We start from the raw sequence: 19552 nt of genomic DNA, 5'->3' as shown, positions 1-19552 counted from the left end.
AAGTTCAGTCGATTTGTGATAAAGTTTGTGACAGAACATCAGCGAGACATCTGACGCAATGGGGCAGTGCACATCTCACAGCTGCGTTGCAGTCCAAGATTCTTCTGCATGTATGTCACCAACACCTGTCCCTGAGAGAGTAGAAAAGAAGAAGAGAGGGAGGCTTTTTAGATGGTGTTTTTCTAGGAAATCCAAGAAAACAACCATCGAAGCCCAACAGAGTCAGAGCAGAAATGACAGCAGTCAACCACCTCAGAGATGCTCTGACGGTGAAGATGAACAGAATAACAACACCCAGAGCATCAACACTCCCAGCAACAACAACATTGTTCATTCACTGGACAAAGCTGAAGAGAGCAGTGACACTAACACTTCAGTGTTCAGCCATGTGTCTCCCTTCAGCGCTGTGGAGAAGGTTAACGAAGATGAAGCTGAAGAAAACAGCAACACTTCAGTGTTCAGCCATGTGTCTCCCTTCAGCGCTGTGGAGAAGGTTAACGAAGATGAAGCTGAAGAAAACAGCAACACTTCAGTGTACAGCTGCGTATCTTCCTTCAGCGCTGTGGAGAAAGTTAACGAAGATGTTCCTAAAGCTGAAGAAAACAGCAACACTTCAGTGTACAGCTGGCACAGCTGTGTATCTACCCTCAACACTGTGCAGGAGGCTGATGCTCCCAGACAAGAGCAAGAGGAGATCAACACGAACAACAGTACTTCGCCAACTGTGTCATCCATTGCTAAAGGGGACCTCAACGCTCCTTTGCCATTGGGCGACATGTCATGGAAAACTGAGGATGAAATTATCAATTTAAGTCCAAACCCAAAGACAGGTCAGTTTACTACCACATTAATGACTTCTGGACATTGTTCTTCTTATCCTAATGAAGATGTGGACTGAGGATGAATTTTGGTTGTGTGAGGCCCCATTACACCATAATAATGTGTCCATTTTTAAAGTGTTCTTTCATTTTATGGTTTATACTGTAAATTTACTATATACCTCATATTTTTACAGGGAACATCAGCCAGGACTATGAAATTGGTAGACTTCTCGGTCAAGGAGGATTTGGAAAAGTGTTTGAAGGAACGCGATTGTCTGATTCACGAAAGGTTTGTTTCTTTCCTCGCTAACAAAAGTATTTTGGTACTCTTTAAATTTATTAAAAGTTACATCAAGGTTCATTACTAGAATCATGTGACCTCTGCACAGATAATTAATTAATTTTAACCCATTCTCACTAAAAATCTTTCTGTTTTTTTCCCCCTTGGAGAACAGGTGGCACTCAAATATGTGGCGAAGAAAGAATGCTTTGGAAATGAGCGACTTGTAAGTAGGCTGCTGCTCCCTTCATTTTCTTACTCTCAGAGTACACGGTCACATTAGTGGTAGGATATTTTAGCAAAATTTTTGGGGCAAAAAAGGTCCATTGTCAATTGAGTATTAACTTTCAAACCAAGCAGCTTTCTGTTGGTCAGCATGGCAAATTCACATGACCAACATGAACCAGCTTTTCCACCCTCTCACAAAACTCCAGAGCGTCTGGATTCCTGTTAAAATTACTGAATTTTGCCCCGCAAAATTTTGACAATCAGCCATAAATGTGGCCGCAACTTCAGTAACTATTTCCAGTTGAATTTGTTTAAATTACAAGACTTCAATCCTACTATTATGTTGTAGTAATTCAGATGAGTTACATCACATTTATCTCACTTTTGTGTAACTTTTATCTCTCCTGTAGAGTCTATTTGGCAAAGCGCTTCCAAATGAGGTCGCTATGATGATTCGTGTGAGCGAAGGCCCCAGTGTTCCCCAAATAATAAAGCTGCTGGACTGGTATGAGACACGGAAGGAATACATACTGGTCATAGAGCGGCCCACACCTTGCAAAGATCTGCGGCAGTATTTAGTGCAGAATTGTTGCAGAATCAACGAGTCAAAAGCACGAGTTGTGATGCATCAAGTTGTTACTGCTGCAAGAATATGCATTGAAAGGGGAGTCTTCCACAGCGACATCAAGCTAGAAAACCTGCTAATCAATGAGAACAGCTTTCAGGTCAAATTAATCGACTTTGGTGTTAGTAGAAGCTTGAACACGTTTGGTTATAAGAGGTACATTGGTACGTATTATTCCACAAATCTATGGTGACAAGTTATAACGAGCTTTCCAGACAGAGCCAAAAACAGCATAAATCACTTGTTGAATAAATAGACAAAAAGCTGTAGAAATACAAATTCACTGCAATGCACAAAATCTTGTTCTTTCTTTCAGGTACAAGAATTTATGGTCCCCCTGAGGCTTTAAACAGAAAATGCAGGTACTACGCCAAGCCGGCAACAGTATATTCTTTAGGCATACTGTTGTTCGCGATGCTGTTTGGGAAGTACCCTTACAAGATGGAGCCTAAGATCTTTGCCAGGACCTTGAAAACAGCAGAAATTTCCAAAGGTAAGAGCATGTGGACGGATCATACAGGAACTTTTATTACAACTTAAAATAATGTGATCAGTTACACAAAGTATAAAACTTACAATAATAATCTGACATCTCTCCCCACTTTCTTCACAGAATGCAGAGAACTGATATCTTCATGCATAGAAAAAGATCCAAACAAGAGGATTGACTTGGACAAGATCCTCGACCATGACTGGTTCCAAGTTTTGCTCCTGAATCCGGAGAGACAAAACCAGGAACCCATAGTAAGTGAATTCCCATGTGTGGATTGATACGTCCTGCAAAAAATTAATCTTCGAGTGCTAGGAAAAAAACGTACATAGATGAAAATATGGGTCCAAGCACAGCTTACATGTACTTTGCAAAAGAAGAAGAAAAGATTTATTTAAAAAAAGTATTTATATAAATAACGGACGACTGCCGCATGAATTAAAACAAAACAACAACAACAACATAAAATCCAGGCCTGGTCCTCTCTCATCTTGCACTGCCGTCACTCCTCTTTTTATCCTTCCGGAGCTCCTCCGTGGGACTCGAGACTGGTGTGGTGGGCAGGTGATGATGCTCATTAGCACTCCCTTCGTTCCCACGGCTCTCTGCCCCATCCTGCTTGTCAGATACCCCCTAACCTTTCCCAGCACCTGGGGGTAAGGACTGATGAGGCGAGAGAGAAGGAGACGGAAGGATGAGGAGAGACGAGACGAGAGAGGGAAGAGAAGAAAAATAAATCTTGGTCCGGTTCCCAAAACGCACGGCCTAACACTCCTCCGCTGCCTGGTGGACGGCAACAACTCCTTAGGCTTCGCACACCCGGCAGTGAGTCCCCCTTTCCCTGCTCCTCCCCAACATGGCGGACGGCAACAGGCGTTTGCCGGCAACTCCTCCACTCCCTGTCAGACGACAGCCACCCCTCCACAACCCAGGCGAACGGCAGCGAGGCAGCATCCGTCCCCCCAGCAGGTTACTCCAGCCCACCGCCTCAAGCGTCCATGCCAGTAGACTTTGCTCAGCTTGATGGCACCGCGGATTTCCCACAGCGGTGAGGGATCTTTGGCAGTGCGTTCCTCCTTCCTTCTGGGTTTTGGCTCAGGAAAGAAGGAGGTGGGAACCGTCAAAACAAAATAAAGCGGCAGTCGTCCTCATGAATGAAAACAAAACAACAACATAAAATCCAGGCCTGGTCCTCCTGGTCATCCCTCCTCCTTTTATCCTTATCCTTATCGCTCCGTTCGCATGGCTCTCTGTAACGTAGTTCGTAAATATGGGAAGAAGGAGGCGGGAACCGGCGAACGTTCAACAAAAGTTTGATTCAAAATAAACAAAGAACAAAACGAAAGTAATGCTGGCAGACCCTCGCGGACTTCTGCCGGCCGCACAAACATAATAAAACATAACATAAAGTCCAGGCCTGGTCCTCTCTCGTCCGTCACGGTCGTTGCTCCTCCTTTTATGCTCCCGGAGCTCCTCCGTGAGAGACTCAAGGCCGGTGCGCCTCCCAGGTGATGCTTGTTATCACTTGCGTCACCGGCCTCGCGCCGTTCCCTCATGGCTCTCGCCCGCCCTGCTCGTCACATACCCCCATCGCCCCTCACAGGCCGGGGGGTACTCCCGCGACTGCGCTTACTCCCCCCTGGGGCCTGTCTCGGCGGCCGCAGCACCTGGGGGTAAGGACAGACGAGACGAAAGAAAGGAGACGGAAGCAAGGGGAGCGACAGGACGAGAGAGGGGAGAGAGGAAAAAGAGAAAAAAAAATTTCTTGGTCCGGTTCCCTGACACACTGCCACTCGGTCCTCAGCCTGCCAAGAGGCTCTTCTTCGTGGTGCCATGCGGTGGCACTGGATGCTCGGTGGACGGCCCGATCCTCGACTGCCTCCTGGTGGCCAGCGATGGCTCCTCCGACTGAGGGCAGCCGGCAGCAAGTCCCCCGTTCCCTGCTCCTCCCCTTTATGGCGGACGGCAGCAGGCTCCGGCCCACGGCGAACGGCGGCGACTCCTCCGCTCCCTCTTGGACGGCAGCCACCCCACCTCATCCCAGGAGCACGGCATCCGGGTCTCCGTCCCACCTTTCACAAGGCTCCAGTACCACCGCCTCAGGCAGCCTCTCGCAGTCTTCACACTCCCGCACTGCCCGAACTCCTCAGCGAGGGCTCTCCGACAGCATGTCCCTCCTTCCTCCCGGGTTTCGGCACCAATGTAACGTAGTTGGTAAATATGGGAAGAAGGAGGCGGGAACCGGCGAACATTCAACAAAACTCAAGGCGTTCCCTCACAGCTCTCGACCGCCCTGCTCGTCACACTCTCGTAAACCCAACCCCTCCCCCCTTTTTTTTGTACAAAAAAAGATTTATTATTTTTAATAAATTCTGCAATATTTCATAAAAAAAACAAGTATTGCCAGTTTTGATTTCATGGTGACTGTAAAAATGTTTTTGTACTCATCTAGCAGCTGTGGTGGTTGCTAAGATGCTAAGAATTCATCATAAAAAAATATGGTGACACTGTATCAGGTATTATGGGATGGCATATTGATGCCAGTATATTTTTCAAAAATGAGAAGCAAAATTATATATATATATATATATATATATATATATATATATATATATATATATATATATATAATCATTTTGTGATGTAGAACATCACAACATCACATCAGACAAACTTCTTTTGGGAATGTTTTTCTTTGGGACTTGTACATCAATGCATTGCTTTCACTTGTTAAGCCATTTTCACTGTATATCAGGGATATTCAGTTAAAGTTCCATTAGGTCCAGCCTCCATATTTCTAGAGGTCTAGACTATTCTTTTTGGAATAGTTATAAATGTCCATGTGAACAGAAGTAAAACTTTGTAAAAGAAAAAAGAAAGTCAAAAAATCATTCCTTGCCCACCAGCGATCTCTCTGCCGGACGTGTCGCCCTGCCCACCTGAGTGCTGCAATCTACATAGCGGTCTGTTTCTACAGTTTCTCTGAAGGCCGCACGGGACCGAGCTGCCTGCAGCTCCTGCTGGATTTAATTAATATTTTTCTGTTGACTGTTTTTGCCCAGTTGTGTGCAAAAAACTACTAATAAATTGAGTTTTGTTGTGCCTGCAACTGAATCTCTTCTGACAGCCCAGGTGGCCGAACTCAACGCTCAAAGCTCCAGCAAGGAGCCCCGGGGTCTTGACCAACCAATCCTCCTTTTCAGTCTTCTCACCATGAGCCCGAACCTCCATGCCAACAGCCCACCACCTTACGATGGGGACCCTAACTCCTGTCGGGCATTTCTGTCACAATGCTCTCTGATGTTCGCATAGTGCTCTAGTGCTCCCGCCGCGACGCCACTGAAGACTTCAGGGTGGTGTACGTCCTAACTTTGCTTACTGGTAAGGCTCGTGAGTGGGGTACTGCCGTCTGGGATGCACAAGCACCCTTTTATCATTATTTTGAAGACTTCCATGACGAGATGATCAAGCTGTTCAACCGATTGGCAAGGGGAGATGAGGCGGCTTCCAGGCTTGTGCGGCTCTCGCAAGAAGGTCACTCTGTCACAGATTATGCTATCCAGTTCCAAACCTTGGCGGTCTCATGCAATTGGAATGTGGGGGCCCTGTGTTCCAGGTTTCTTGAAGGGCTGGATGACAACATCCAGGATGAAATTACCACCCATGAGCTGCCCCATGACAAGGATTCCTTGGTTGACCTGGCTCTTCGTTTAGAAGCTCGGATCCTTTGTCGGCACCGGTGTCGATCTGTTTGCCCATTTTGGAGGTCAGGGGAGGGCTCCTTTCCCCAAGTCACCCCCATCTAGTCATCACCTCTTCCCACAGACCAGCTATCCCTCTCTCCTCACCTATCCCTGTGTGGTCATTAGCTGGTCAGCTTATCTCCACCATTACCCACACCACCCCTCATGTACATTTAGAATACATGCTCATAGAATATAAACCTAACAGATCACTCAGATCATCAGGATCAATTCACTTAAAAATACCAAGGATTCACTCAAAGCAAGGAGAGTCTGCTTTTAGCTGTTACGCCAGCCGCAGCTGGAACCAGCTTCCAGAAGAGATCAGGTGTGCTCCAACAGTAGCCACATTCAAATCCAGACTCAAAACATATTTTTTTATCTATGCATTTACTGATTGAGCACTGTGCTATGTCCGAACTGTTTGCACTTTATTTTATACGTATTATCTTTTTATTCTTTTGATTATTTATCTTGTTTTTATTTCTGACTTTTAATGCATTTTAAATCTTGCTGTGTGGTAGAGCTGGGAGAATTAGGAAGTAAGCATTTGTTATCCCTGGATGGAGCTCTGACAGAGTTAGTCCAGGGAGATTTGTCTGTAAAGATACTGTTTAAATGCACAGCTACCTTACAAATATTTTTAGATTCCTGTAAAGGTACTGTTTAAATGCACAGCTACCTTACAAATATTTTTAGATTCCTGTAAAGGTACTGTTTAAATGCACAGCTACCTTACAAATATTTTTAGAGTTATCCCTGGATGGAGCTCTGTATAGAGTTAGTCCAGGAATATTTGTCTGTAAAGGTACTGTTTAAACACACAGCTACCTGACAAATATAAATAGTTATCCCTCTGCATGAGGAAGATCCATTTAGATCCGCTCTGATGGATAGATCCATTTGGATCCGCTCTGACGGACAACAAAAAACTCCCTGAAACTTCCTAACTCTTCCATCCAGATAGCGAAATTCTCTGTTTTTACTGTTATTTCCATTTCTTATGCATTCCATTTTTATTATTATGTATTTGGTTCTTCTTTATGTAAAGCACTTTGAATTACCATTGTGTATGAAATGTGCTATACAAATAAAATTGCCTTGCCTTGCCTTGCCTTCCTGGTTTGGAGGGATCATAAGAACCTCAAGTATGTCCATTCGGCCAGGAGGTTGAGTTCACGCCAGGCTCGACGGGCACTCTTCTTTGGCCGTTGTAACTACACCCTCTCGTACAGGCCTGGTTCCAAAAATGTTAAGCCTGATGCCCTCTCTTGTCTGTTCGAGGCTCCCCGGAAGGAGGCGCTGGCCGAGGCCATCCTTCCTAAGGGGGTGGTGGTAGGGTCCCTCTACTGCAGGGGTCTTCAAACTCGGTCCTGGAGGGCCACTGTCCTGCAGAGTTTAGCTCCAACCCCAATTAAACACACCTGAACTAATTAAACAAGGTCTAATTAGGCATACTAGAAACTTACTGGCAGAAGTGTTGAGGCAAGCTAGAACTAAACTATGCAGGACAATGGCCCTCCAGGACTGAGTTTGGAGACCCCTGCTCTACTGGGACATCGAGAGGCAAGTGGAGGAGGCTGGTCAAGGAGTGGAAGTGCCAGAGGAGTGCCTGGAGGGTCGGCTGTTTGTGCCGGTTGCGTTGTGCCCTGAAGTCCTCCTGTGGGGACATGAATCCAGGTTGGTCTGTCACCCAGGAATTCGGAGATCACTGGCTGCCATCCGCCAGCGGTTTTGGTGACCCTCCATGGCCCTGGATGTCAGGCAGTTTGTGTTGGCATGCTCGACTTGGGCTCAGAACAAGAATTCTAACTTCCCGCTTGTTGGTCTGCTCCAGCCCTTGCCCATTCCCTCTTGTCCCTGGTCACACCTGGCCCTTGACTTCATCACTGCTCTTCCACCTTCGAGAGGTAACACCGTGATCCTGACGGTAGTAGATATTTTCTCCAAAGCGGCCCACTTCATCCTTTTGCCCAAACTCCCCACTGCCAAGAAAACTGCGCAGACTATGGTGGACCACATGTTCCGGATTCATGGCCTTCTGGTTGATGTGGTTTCTGATAGGGGGCCACAGTTTGTTTCTCGGTTTTGGAAATAGTTCTGTCGACAAATCAGGGCCTCTATGAGTCTGTCCTCAGGGTTTCACCCCCAGACCAACGGGCAGTGCAAGCGAGCCAATCAGGATCTCGAGAGAGCTCTCTGCTGCCTGACCTCCCAGAATCCTAGGCTGCGTTTACACTGGCACAAAAAATCCAATCTTTTGCTCACATCTGACACAGATCGGAATTAGGTGCACACGTATAAACACAAAAATCCACACGAGATCAGATTTTTTTGCATCCGATCTGAGCCACTTCCAAATGTGGTTTTAAATCCGATACATATCCAATCTGTGGACATGCGACCTACATCTAAACACACATTTCCAATTCCCATTGGAATTCCAAGCCACCACACAGCGAGGGTGGCACGTTTGCTCACTAAAAGGTAGCTTTTATGTTGTATTATGAAGCAGACGTGCTTGTATGCACTCGCACTAAAAATTCGTATCTTTATTATTGAGGTGGGAACTTTATATGTCTAACGTTATCTATTTTTCTAGAAAGAAACTGCGCACACACATACATTCACCAACTGAATGTCAACATTTGCCCGGTTAATTTAAAAGAGACCGCTGTATTGTTGTTTTTCTTATAAGCCAAAAGCTTCACTGTACTCTCTCTCTCTCTCTCTCTCTCTTAGTCTCTCCCTAACTTACTCAAACTCATTAAAAAAAAATGGAATTCTAAAACTGCTAACTGTAGATATAATATCAAACGCAAATTACCTTTATTTTCCAGTCTATATCCGTTCAGTCAGAATTCGCGCTGCAATACATCCATGACACTGACAGCTGTTAACTTCATCTATCCATTCTGACAGGTAATCATGGCCACCCGACATGGAATATATAAATAATTTTGATAGCACGGCCATTCAAAACCCGAGGGTCTACCATGTGCATATAAAACTATCAATGATAATTTTTTTGGGCGGCAATTAATGTAAACACAGATATCGGATACCAGTCACGTCTAAAGTCAATGTAAACACACTGGTCAAAAAATCGGATATGGTCAAAAGGTCGGATCTGTGCATTAAGACTTGCAGTGTAAATGTAGCCCTAGTTACTGGAGTCAACAGTTGTCATGGGTTGAATACGCCCACAACTCCCTGCTTGTAGAATCTACAGGTATTTCCCCATTTCTGTGTTCTATTCATTACCAACCTCATCTGTTTCCTTCACAGGAACCCAGTGATGCGGTCCCGTCTGCCTTGGCCTTCATCCACCACTGCCGCCGCACATGGAGGAGGGCTGAGGGGGTCCTGGCCCAGACTTCCAGATGGACCACTGTCATTGATCAGATTTCCTTAATTATTCACCTATTTATTCTCCTCGTGTTCACTGTCTTGTGCCAGATTGTTTGTGGATGTTACCATGTGCTCCGGCCAGCCATTATTTCTTGTCGAAGTTATATTGTGTTTTGTGTCCCGTTTGAGTTTCTTTTAGTTTTTTTTCTCTCTCTCTTCTTCCACCAAGATTGTGTTCTCTCTCTGCCCCTGCCTGGCTTTCTTTCTGTTCCCCGGATCTGGTTTGACTCACTCCAATCCCTCATTCCTCGCCCACCAGCTCTCTGCCGGATGTGTCGCCCTGCCCACCTGGGTGCTGCAATCTACATAGCGGTCTGTTTCTACAGTTCCTCTGAAGGCTGCACGGGACCGAGCTGCCTGCAGCTCCTGCTGGATTTAATTCACGAGTTTACATTTACATATAATTAAGTACAGTAAGGGTTATGCATATTTGGTGTGCTGTCCGGAGGGAGGGTTCCGAGCTCGGAAATTTTGGCTCGAACCCAGAGTACTCCCCCCCCTCGTTGAGATAGAAGTAGATAGAACTGAAGTGAGGAGAAGGGGTGGAGGAGGGATGCTGATGAACTGTCAGACGGACAGAGGTAAGTCTGCTGTATTTATACCTCTTGTCATGATTGCATTGATTAACTGAAAGCACCAATGAGCCATTACTCATCCAGCTGAAGTGTGTCTTATGTGGTTTTTACAGCAAAGTCCACCTTGAATCTTCACTGAAAATTCATGTTTGATCATTATATATGTGCTGTATGTGTGGACTCGTTCAACATTTAAATTTAGACGAAACTCATGTGATAGGATGTCACTGGACAATTTCAGATAATATGAAGATATAATTTGCAGCTACCTGAAGCTATCTTTTAGGCCCTTTTTATTTTTATGTATTTATATAAAACGTGTAGCCTTATAATCTTTTAAACTGTGTATTTGTGTGAACTGTTAGTATGAAATATTTTGTAGGACTAAAATTGAAACCAATTAAACAATTTAAAAAAATAAATATGAAACTGTTATAAACATAAATATAATAATAAATATGAATAAAAATAACATTTTGTAGTAATTATAATATAATAACAGGATGCAAAAATAATACAGTAATCAAACTGTCATATTATTTAAGACAGCATGTTAGAAAAAATAAAATAAAAATGAGGTTATAAATGTCAGGTTATATGAATGTGCTGTCTGTAAGATTACTCATGCTTGCAGTTTAACACAAAACATTTGTTTTATTAGTAATACCACAACAGCACATACGTGTGTCTTAATAGAAATGTTATAATATATTATCTTGAATTAGATAATCTGATATTTGTGGTAATAAAAATAGACCTACGCAAAGACCCAAGCCACTAAAATGACTTAAAATACATATATAATAATAACAATGAGGCAATAATATTTGGTTCAAATAAAGTATCAAGAGCAAGTGATCATATGGTTTTATAGATCAACACTTTTAAAATACATAATATTCATAATAACTGACAGTTCGCAAAGACCCGGCCGCTTTAGTTGCTATGTCCGACAAGCCATCACTCTCACGCCACACATCATGTTCTCACACAGTGAAAAATACAATGCAGAGTAAAGAGGAAACTGACAACACGTCGACAGACAATGCAGAGCAGATTACTTTTGATATGAAACAAAGTCTCTAATTTCAAATTTAGTAATTTTTAAAGAAATTTAAAAAATAATAAATACCATTTTGTGGCTCTTTAATATGTCGTGATTCATCGCTGTAACGCCTCGTGAACCGATCATCTCTTCCTACTTGTTAAATTAGCATCAAATAAACATGAATGGACTTCAGATTGTTATTACAGCCATAGAAAGATGTCAGTACACACCATTTTTCAAGTTCAAGTCGACATTGATCTACTAACTCTCCTGGGGCCTGTACCATGAAGCCAGATTAGCTGGCTAGCCAGGTAAGTTTCAGATTAGTTTGCTCCAATCCTGGGTTTTAGGTACCATGAAAATGACTTGGCTTTTAGCGGTGTTCATCGCCATGGTAACTGACGCTCCACGGCTAACCTGCTCCAGGGCAGGTTATGTTCTGGATTAGAGATCTCAAACTGAAATTGGACCAATCAGATGTGAGAAAAGTGACACTGACACATCCAGCGCAGTAAAGTCACGCCCCCAGTTTCACTTTCTCCAAATTAAAGGTCACTATATAGTAAAAACAAATATTTAAAGATAAAATTGTCTGTCTTTAATGATAATTAGAATTATTTTATGATTTATATAATTAGAATATGATCTATATTATTATTAATCCATTTCACACAAGCAATTTTAGTTATTATTAAGCATTTAGTTTAAATGACTATTAATATATATAGATCATATAAGCTGTAGAATCAATAGATAACTCTTTAAAAATGACAACGTGACCTTACATGTATGAGTCTCTATTGCTATATATTAACAAGCAACTATAACTTCACAAGTTTCACTGATAGAGCAAGATAATTTCGTTTATCTGTCCTCTTTCATGGACAAGTATTTTTTTTTAGTGTAAATGCGTCTAAATTCTTAATTTTCTTTAATCTCTTAACCTTCAGCAAGAGTTTTGAATCACGCTGGCTCTCTCGCGAGAAGTGAATCAGAGTTTCTCTCTGTTGCAAGGCCTGTGATTGGCTGTTCACCACTGATGTCACTCATTCATGTGCACGCGCTCCACAAACTCAGGATCAAAGCCTGAGTTGACAGAGAAAGTTGATGATCAGCATCATGGTACCAACAAAGCTGGATTGGAGTGGTTTGGTTTTGTCAACTCGAAACTAATCCTATAACCCTGAGTTTGTTCAACTACCATCATGGTACAGGCCCCTGATTGCTTTGTCGGACAAAACAGCAGATTCGGCGTTATGATTGGTTAGATCACCTGTCAATCAAACTCCTGGCGAAGACTCAATTTAAACAATCATCTTATGTACATTATATATTATAACAAATGTCTGCAGACCCATTCCAGAGGCGGCCAAAATCAGAATTTACATTTAAATTACATTTACATTTATTCATTTGGCAGACGCTTTTATCCAAAGAGACTTACAAGTCATGAATACAACAAGCGAGTCATCATGACGAGGCAAATAGACGCAAGAAGTGCTCACAATACAAGATTTAGGCAGTGCTCAGAGTATCATAAGCTACAATAGAGAGGGATAAAAAGGAAGTGAAAGGATAGGTATAGATTTTTTTTTTTTTAGGATGAGGATAAGTGCTCACGAAAGAGATGAGTTTTCAGCTGTCTTTTGAATATTGCCAGGGTTTCTGCATTCCGGATAAAGGCAGGAATATTATTCCACCAGCAAGGAACAGTGAACGAGAAAGGAGAGTGATTTTGTGCCTCTCTGTGATGGTACCACGAGCCGGTTTCTGGTAGGAGTGTAGACTCGTAAGAGTGAGTGGAAGTAGGAGGGTGCTGAGCCTGTGGTAGGTCTGTAAGCAAGCGTCAACGCTTTGAATTTGATGCGAGCAGCAAATGGTAGCCAGTGCAGAGAGATGAAGAGAGGTGTGACGTGGGCTCTTTTGGGCTTGTTGAAGACGAGACGTGCTGCAGCGTTCTGAATTCATCTGATTTTCCTGGTGTTGTATAGTGCAAATCTGCATGACCAAGCGGTCTTTGTAATGTGGTCTTTGAAGGTCAGTTGGTCATCAAGGATTACTCCAAGATTTCTGGCCAAATTTGATGGGGTAATTGAGGATGTACCTATAGCTGGATGCTGAAATCATGCTTTAGAGTCAGATTGGCAGGGAAGACGGAAAGCTCAGTCTTTGCCAGGTTGAGCTGCAGATGATGTTCTTTCATCCATGCCGAGATGTCCGCCAGACAGCTTGAGATTCGTGCAGCTACTGTGGGATCATCTGGCTGGAATGAAAGGAGGAATGAGCCGAGACTCATTTGCTCTGACATGCACTGTGAGCTGTAAGGTCTTATATAGACAGGTGTGTGGCTTTCCTTATCAAGTCCAATCAGTATAATCAAACACAGCTGGACTCAAATGAAGGTGTAGAACCATCTCAAGGATGATCAGAAGAAATGGACAGCACCTGAGTTAAATATATGAGTGTCACAGCAAAGGGTCTGAATACTTAGGACCATGTGATATTTCAGATTTTCTTTTTTAATAAATCAGCAAAAATGTCAACAATTCTGTGTTTTTCTGTCAATATGGGGTGCTGTGTGTACATTAATGAGGAAAAAAAATGATTTTAGCAAATGGCTGCAATATAACAAAGAGTGAAAAATTTAAGGGGGTCTGAATACTTTCCGTACCCACTGTACTTACAGAATTTATGATAAATGCTTACAAATGACAGTCCAGTGGTATATAATGCTATTTTGTTCAAATGTAGCTTTTTAAAATATGAATAAAGTCTGTGGCTGCTGGAGATGCCGCAATTTCAGCTTTGTGCAGCATAGTATCAGAAATTAATTTCTGTATTAACTGAATATCAGTTTATATTCATATGTAATAACATTTCAAAGCAATGGATAATACTGCATTTTTATTTTATCAAGATATGTGATTTACTAATTTCATCGGCACAACTGATATTGACACTAATTGCTAGATATATAGCCTAAATACACACACGCGGCAATTTCAGCTTTCTCTTATGTAGTGGAGCATCATAACTTTATTAACACTTTATTAATGTTTCTTATAGCTTATTTACAGGAAATGACAGTAAGAGGTGATTGTGTCCAGAGTAACGTGTGTGTTCCTGCAGAACATTTCTCTTGCCTCTTGGTTAACACTGAGTTTGTGTTTTTCTTTATTATCTTTATTACTATCATTTTTAATATAGAAATTTACTCTTTTCACTATATAGCCTGCGGTGCTTAACAAATTTATTAGACCTCTGCCATCTAGTGTAAGGTTAATTTTTCATGTTTCTGTAATGGTTAATCCACCAGCATGTGCTCTTTAGTTACAGCAGTATTTCTAATGCTGCAATAAAATTATCGTTGTTATCCATGAATTTTTGATTTTACCGTTTTACAAGAAAGGCAGGTAAAAAAAAGTAAAGCACTTAAAAGATGTTTTTTTTTTTCAGATGCCCAATTACAGTCAATAATAACAGAGACAGTTATTAAGTTTTTTTAATATTATGTGTGAATAATGACTATTTAGTTGTTTCAGTTTATTTTCCTAATAATTGGCAATAACATGTTTAGTTTTAAACAAGTTTTTGATAGATTCCTAAAATATTTATGTTCTCTCTTCATTATGACATGTAGTCTAATAAATTAAGCACTGTATGTTTTCGTAGCATTCAATTGGCACATCTGTTTTAAGTATATTGGGCAGGATGTGCACTAGTTTTTATTTTTTGTCAATAAAATAAAAAATTTAGGATTTTTATAAGATTAATCAAAAAAATAATAGGCCTACTAATCGATTATCAAAATAATAGTTAGTTGCAGTCCTACTGGACATTGAATGTGTAATTTCGTTTCAATGGAGGATAAAAAACCTCTCGGATTTCATCAGAAATATCTTAATTTGTGTTCTGAAGATGAACGAAGGTCTTACGGGTGTGGAACGACATGAGGGCGCGTAATAAATGTAAGAAATTTCACTTGGGTGAACTAACCCTTTAAAATATGTGTTCTGAGTTAGTCATACCACAGAAAAATTTGAATGATTTAAAAAAAATTAAATTTGAAAAAGAAAAAAACCCTAAGTAAATGAAATAAGTTAACTATCAAACGCTGGGGGCATGTCTGAAAACATGCGCTGAAAACATGCCTACTCACGAGAAACATGCCGTGTCTCTCTCATAGACTGTAAAAAAAAAATATGGACGAGTTATAAAGGAAAAAAAATCACCCCCCTCAGCGGCCAGTCAATGAATTGCAGTTTAAGTCACTTCAAGAGAAACTGGGTTGCTGGGTTGCTTGGTGTCTCTACTTGTCTAATGAGTCAAACATACTGATGCATAAACAAAAGAATCACATTAGAGGGTTGCAAAATTTAGTAGAGTTACTGTAGACTACCTACTAATTTTAACATAAGCACACAAGGCAACTTACACTCATTGGTGGGCTCGTACTGCTGACTGTGGCACCAGATGTCGCCGGGACGGGAGATAGTCGCTTCAGCCACATTCATTAACAACAGCATCTGATGAAAGTTTTTAAAACTATCTGGTGTTAAATTATCACTGCAGAGGAGGGTGTTGGTGGTGATTGTTCAGCTCTTCACAAAGTTAATCCATCTCTTCTTCATATCATTGTTTTTAGGAAATTTAAATGAGGAGACCGAGCTGTTTTATATATTATCGCAACGAGGTAATATGCATTTGCGTGATGAAGGCACAGCTCGCTAGCAAAATGTAGGCTGTAGTAACTAACGGTAATGAGAGTAACTCGCGATTGTGTTAGGGCCAATGAAAATCCTCAACACAGAATTGGTTAAAGGTGCCCTAGAATTAAAAATTGAATTTACCTTGGCATAGTTAAATAACAAGAGTTCAGTACATGGAAATGACATACAGGTGCTGGTCATATAATTAGAATATCGTGAAGATCGTTCATTTTTTTATTGTAAATTATTTTTAAAAATGAAACTTTCATATATTCTAGATTCCCTACATGTAAAGTAAAACATTTCAAAAGGTTTTTTTTTTTTTTTTTTTTTTTTAATTTTGATGATTACAGTGTACAGCTCATGAAAGTCCAAAATCCAGTATCTCAAAATATTAGAATATTTCCTAAGATCAATCAAAAAATGGATTTTCAAAACAGAAAAGTTCAAGTTCTTTAAAGTATGTTCATTTGTGCACTCAATACTTGGTTGGCAGCACATATTACAGCAAATGACTTGCTCCTAGCACAAATTACAGCATCAGTGAAGTGTGGCATTGAAGTGATCAGCCTGTGGCACTGCTGAGGCACTATTGAGCCTTCAGATCATCTGTATATTGTTGGATCGACTGTTTCTCATCTTTCTCTTGAAAATATCCCATAGATTCAGGGGTCAGGCATGTTGGCTGGCCAATAAAACACAGTAATATCATGGTCAGCAAACCACTTGGAAGTGGTTTTTGCACTGTGGGCAGGTGATAAAGTCCTGCTGGAAAAGGAAATCAGCATCTCCATAAAGCTTGTCAGCAGATGGAAGCATAAAGTGCTCCAAAATCTCGTGGCAGATGGCTGCATTGCACTTGATAAAACACAATGGACCAACACCAGCAGATGTCACGGCCTCCCAAATCATTACTGACTTCAGAAACTTCCCACTAGACTTCAAGCAGCTTGGATTCTGTGCCTCTCCAGTCTTCCTTCAGACTCTGCGACCATGATTTCAACATGAAATGCAAAATTTACTTTTATCTGAAAAGAGGACTTTCGACCACTGTTCACTGTCCAGTTCTTTTTCTCCTTAGCCCAGGTAAGATGCTGCTGACATTGTTTCTGTTTCAGAAGTGGCTTGGTAGTCCTTTTCCTGAAGATGTCTGAGTGTGGTGACTCTTGATGCGCTGACTCCGGCTTCATTTGACTCATTGTGAAGCTCTCCTAAGTGTTTGAATCGGCTTTACTTGACAGTATTCTCAAGCTTGTGGTCATCCCTGTTGCTTGTGCACCTTTGCCTACACAATTTCTTCCTTCTAGTCAACTTTGCATTTAATATGCTTTGATACAGCCACCACATTCAGTAATGACCTTCTGTGACTTACTCTCTTTGTGGAGGCTGTCAATGATTGTCTCCTGGACCATTGCCATGTCAGCAATCTTCCCCATTAGTGTGGTTTCAAAGAACAAGAGATACCCAGAATTTATACTGTAGGGATGGTCATCTAATGAAACTCAAATGTAAATATTTTGAGATATATTTACATACTAATATTTTGAGATACTGGATTTTGGACTTTGATGAGCTGTACGCTCTAATCAACAAATTAAAAAAAACAACTTTTGAAATGTTTTACTTTACATGTAGGGAATCTAGTATAAATGTAAGTTTCATTTTTAAAAATAATTTACAATAAAAAAATGAACTTCTTCTAATATAAATCTCATTTGTTTAAAAGACCTCCGAAGAACAGGCGAATCTCAACATAACACAGACTGTTACGTAACAGTCGGGATCATTAATATGTACGCCCCCCCAATATTTGCATATGCCAGCCCATGTTCGAGGCATTACACAAGGGCAGCCAGTATTAACGTCTGGATCTGTGCACAGCTGAATCATCAGACTAGGTAAGCAAGCAAGAACAATAGCGAAAAATGGCAGATGGAGTGATAATAATTAACATGATCCATGATAACATGATATTTTTAGTGATATTTGTAAACTGTCTTTCTAAATGTTTCATTAGCATGTTGCTAATGTACTGTTAAATGTGGTTAAAGTTACCATTGTTTCTTACTGTATTCACGGAGACAAAAGCATCACTATTTTCATTTTTAAAGGGTCATGAAACCCCAAAACACTTTTTTTGAGATGTAAACAGATATGTATAGGCTGCACATTATTGAAAACACTAAAGGTACTCATTAATGTTATTCATAAGTGAAAAATAGTTATTTTTGCATTTTTCTGTCTTCCTGTTTGAAAAGCTGAGTCGGAGCAACGTCACAAAATCTGACGTCATAGTGTACTTTCGAACATGTTGACGTAGATTCTCAACATACAGGGAGTGCAGAATTATTAGGCAAGTTGATTTTCTGATCATATTTTTTTCCCAAGCACATTTTACCAATTCCAATCCACATCAATCTTAATAACTACTATTAATATTGTTTTTAATCATTTATAAGTGATATATAATTGTTCATGAAGGCTGGAAATGAAAAATGCCTTATATTCAGGTGTGCAGAATTATTAGGCAAGTTTTCTTTTACAGGCAAAATGAGCCAAAAAAGAGATTTAACTCAGACTGAAAAGTCAAAAATTATTAAATACTCATGAGAAGGACGCAATACTAATGCAATACTAGAAATTGCAAAGTTAAAGCATGACCAAGGGACAGCAAAATGCTCATTGGGTCAGCGGGGTCAGACAAAAACAGGTGGAAAAGAAAAGACACATGTTAACTGCAAAATAATTAAGAATTAAGGTGAAGAATTAAGTGTGAAACCATCAGGAACCCTTTAGTCTCCAGCGCCACCATTTTCCAGAGCTGCAACCTACCTGGAGTCTCCAGAAGTGCAAGGTGTTAGGATCTCAGAGACTTAGGTTAGCTAAAGAATCCTAAAAAATGACCTGCACTTGATAAGAATCACAAGCTGAAGTGTTATAAAATACATGAAGACTGGGTTTTAATAGGGCTTATAGACAGACAGCTTGAGAATGACTCCTGATGGACCAGCACCACATCCTCTTGTACCACTGTTTGAAGAATTTATCCAGAATCTGGCAGTAAGGTGTTTGAGTTCACTTTTAGTCCATCTCTTATCCTGAAATGTCTGTCTTGCAGAGATGGACTAAAAATGATCTTCCAAAACTTACTGCCAGATTCTGGAAGATAAATTCTTCAAACAGTGGTACAAGAGGATGTGGTGCTGGTCCTTCAGGAGTCACTCTCAAGCTGTCGGTTTATAAGGCCTATAAAAACCCAGTCTTCATGTATTTTATAACACTTCAGCTTGTGATTCTTATCAAGTGCGGGTCATTTTTTAGGATTCTTTAGCTAACCTAAGTCTCTGAGATCCTGAGACCTTGCACTTCTGGAGACTCCAGGTAGGTTGCAGCTCTGGAAAATGGTGGCGCTGGAGACTAAAGGGTTCCTGATGGTTTCACACTTAATTCTTCACCTTAATTCTTAATTATTTTGCAGTTAACATGTGTCTTTTCTTTTCCACCTGTTTTTGTCTGACCCCGCTGACCCAATGAGCATTTTGCTGTCCCTTGGTCATGCTTTTAACTTTGCAATTTCTAGTATTGCATTAGTATTGCGTCCTTCTCATGAGTATTTAATAAT

General features: G+C 41.1%; 1 protein-coding gene across 1 annotated transcript; it reads left to right on the top strand.

Annotated features, from left to right (window-relative positions):
* Nucleotides 1-58: 58 nt before the first annotated feature.
* LOC125248467 (aurora kinase-like) lies at nt 59-11468 on the top strand. Its single transcript, XM_048160357.1, has 7 exons — nt 59-830; nt 1016-1110; nt 1277-1327; nt 1740-2118; nt 2271-2447; nt 2568-2698; nt 9476-11468. Exons 1-7 carry the CDS (start codon nt 59-61, stop codon nt 10004-10006), a joined length of 2136 nt encoding a protein of 711 aa, XP_048016314.1. The 3' UTR covers nt 10007-11468.
* Nucleotides 11469-19552: the final 8084 nt, after the last annotated feature.

Source organism: Megalobrama amblycephala, linkage group LG16, assembly GCF_018812025.1.
Source record: "Megalobrama amblycephala isolate DHTTF-2021 linkage group LG16, ASM1881202v1, whole genome shotgun sequence".
Taxonomy (NCBI): Eukaryota; Metazoa; Chordata; class Actinopteri; order Cypriniformes; family Xenocyprididae; genus Megalobrama; species Megalobrama amblycephala.
The sequence above is the reverse complement of the archived record's forward strand: the minus strand, read 5'-3'. Positions and strand labels throughout refer to the sequence as shown.

Bases quoted from the DNA above. Each gene is read 5' to 3' on its own strand.
- LOC125248467 (XM_048160357.1), top strand. From the start codon at position 59: ATGGGGCAGTGCACATCTCACAGCTGCGTTGCAGTCCAAGATTCTTCT. The intron at 831-1,015 runs GTCAGTTTACTA...ATATTTTTACAG, and splicing joins AAGTCCAAACCCAAAGACAG to GGAACATCAGCCAGGACTAT. The intron at 1,328-1,739 runs GTAAGTAGGCTG...TCTCTCCTGTAG, and splicing joins GCTTTGGAAATGAGCGACTT to AGTCTATTTGGCAAAGCGCT.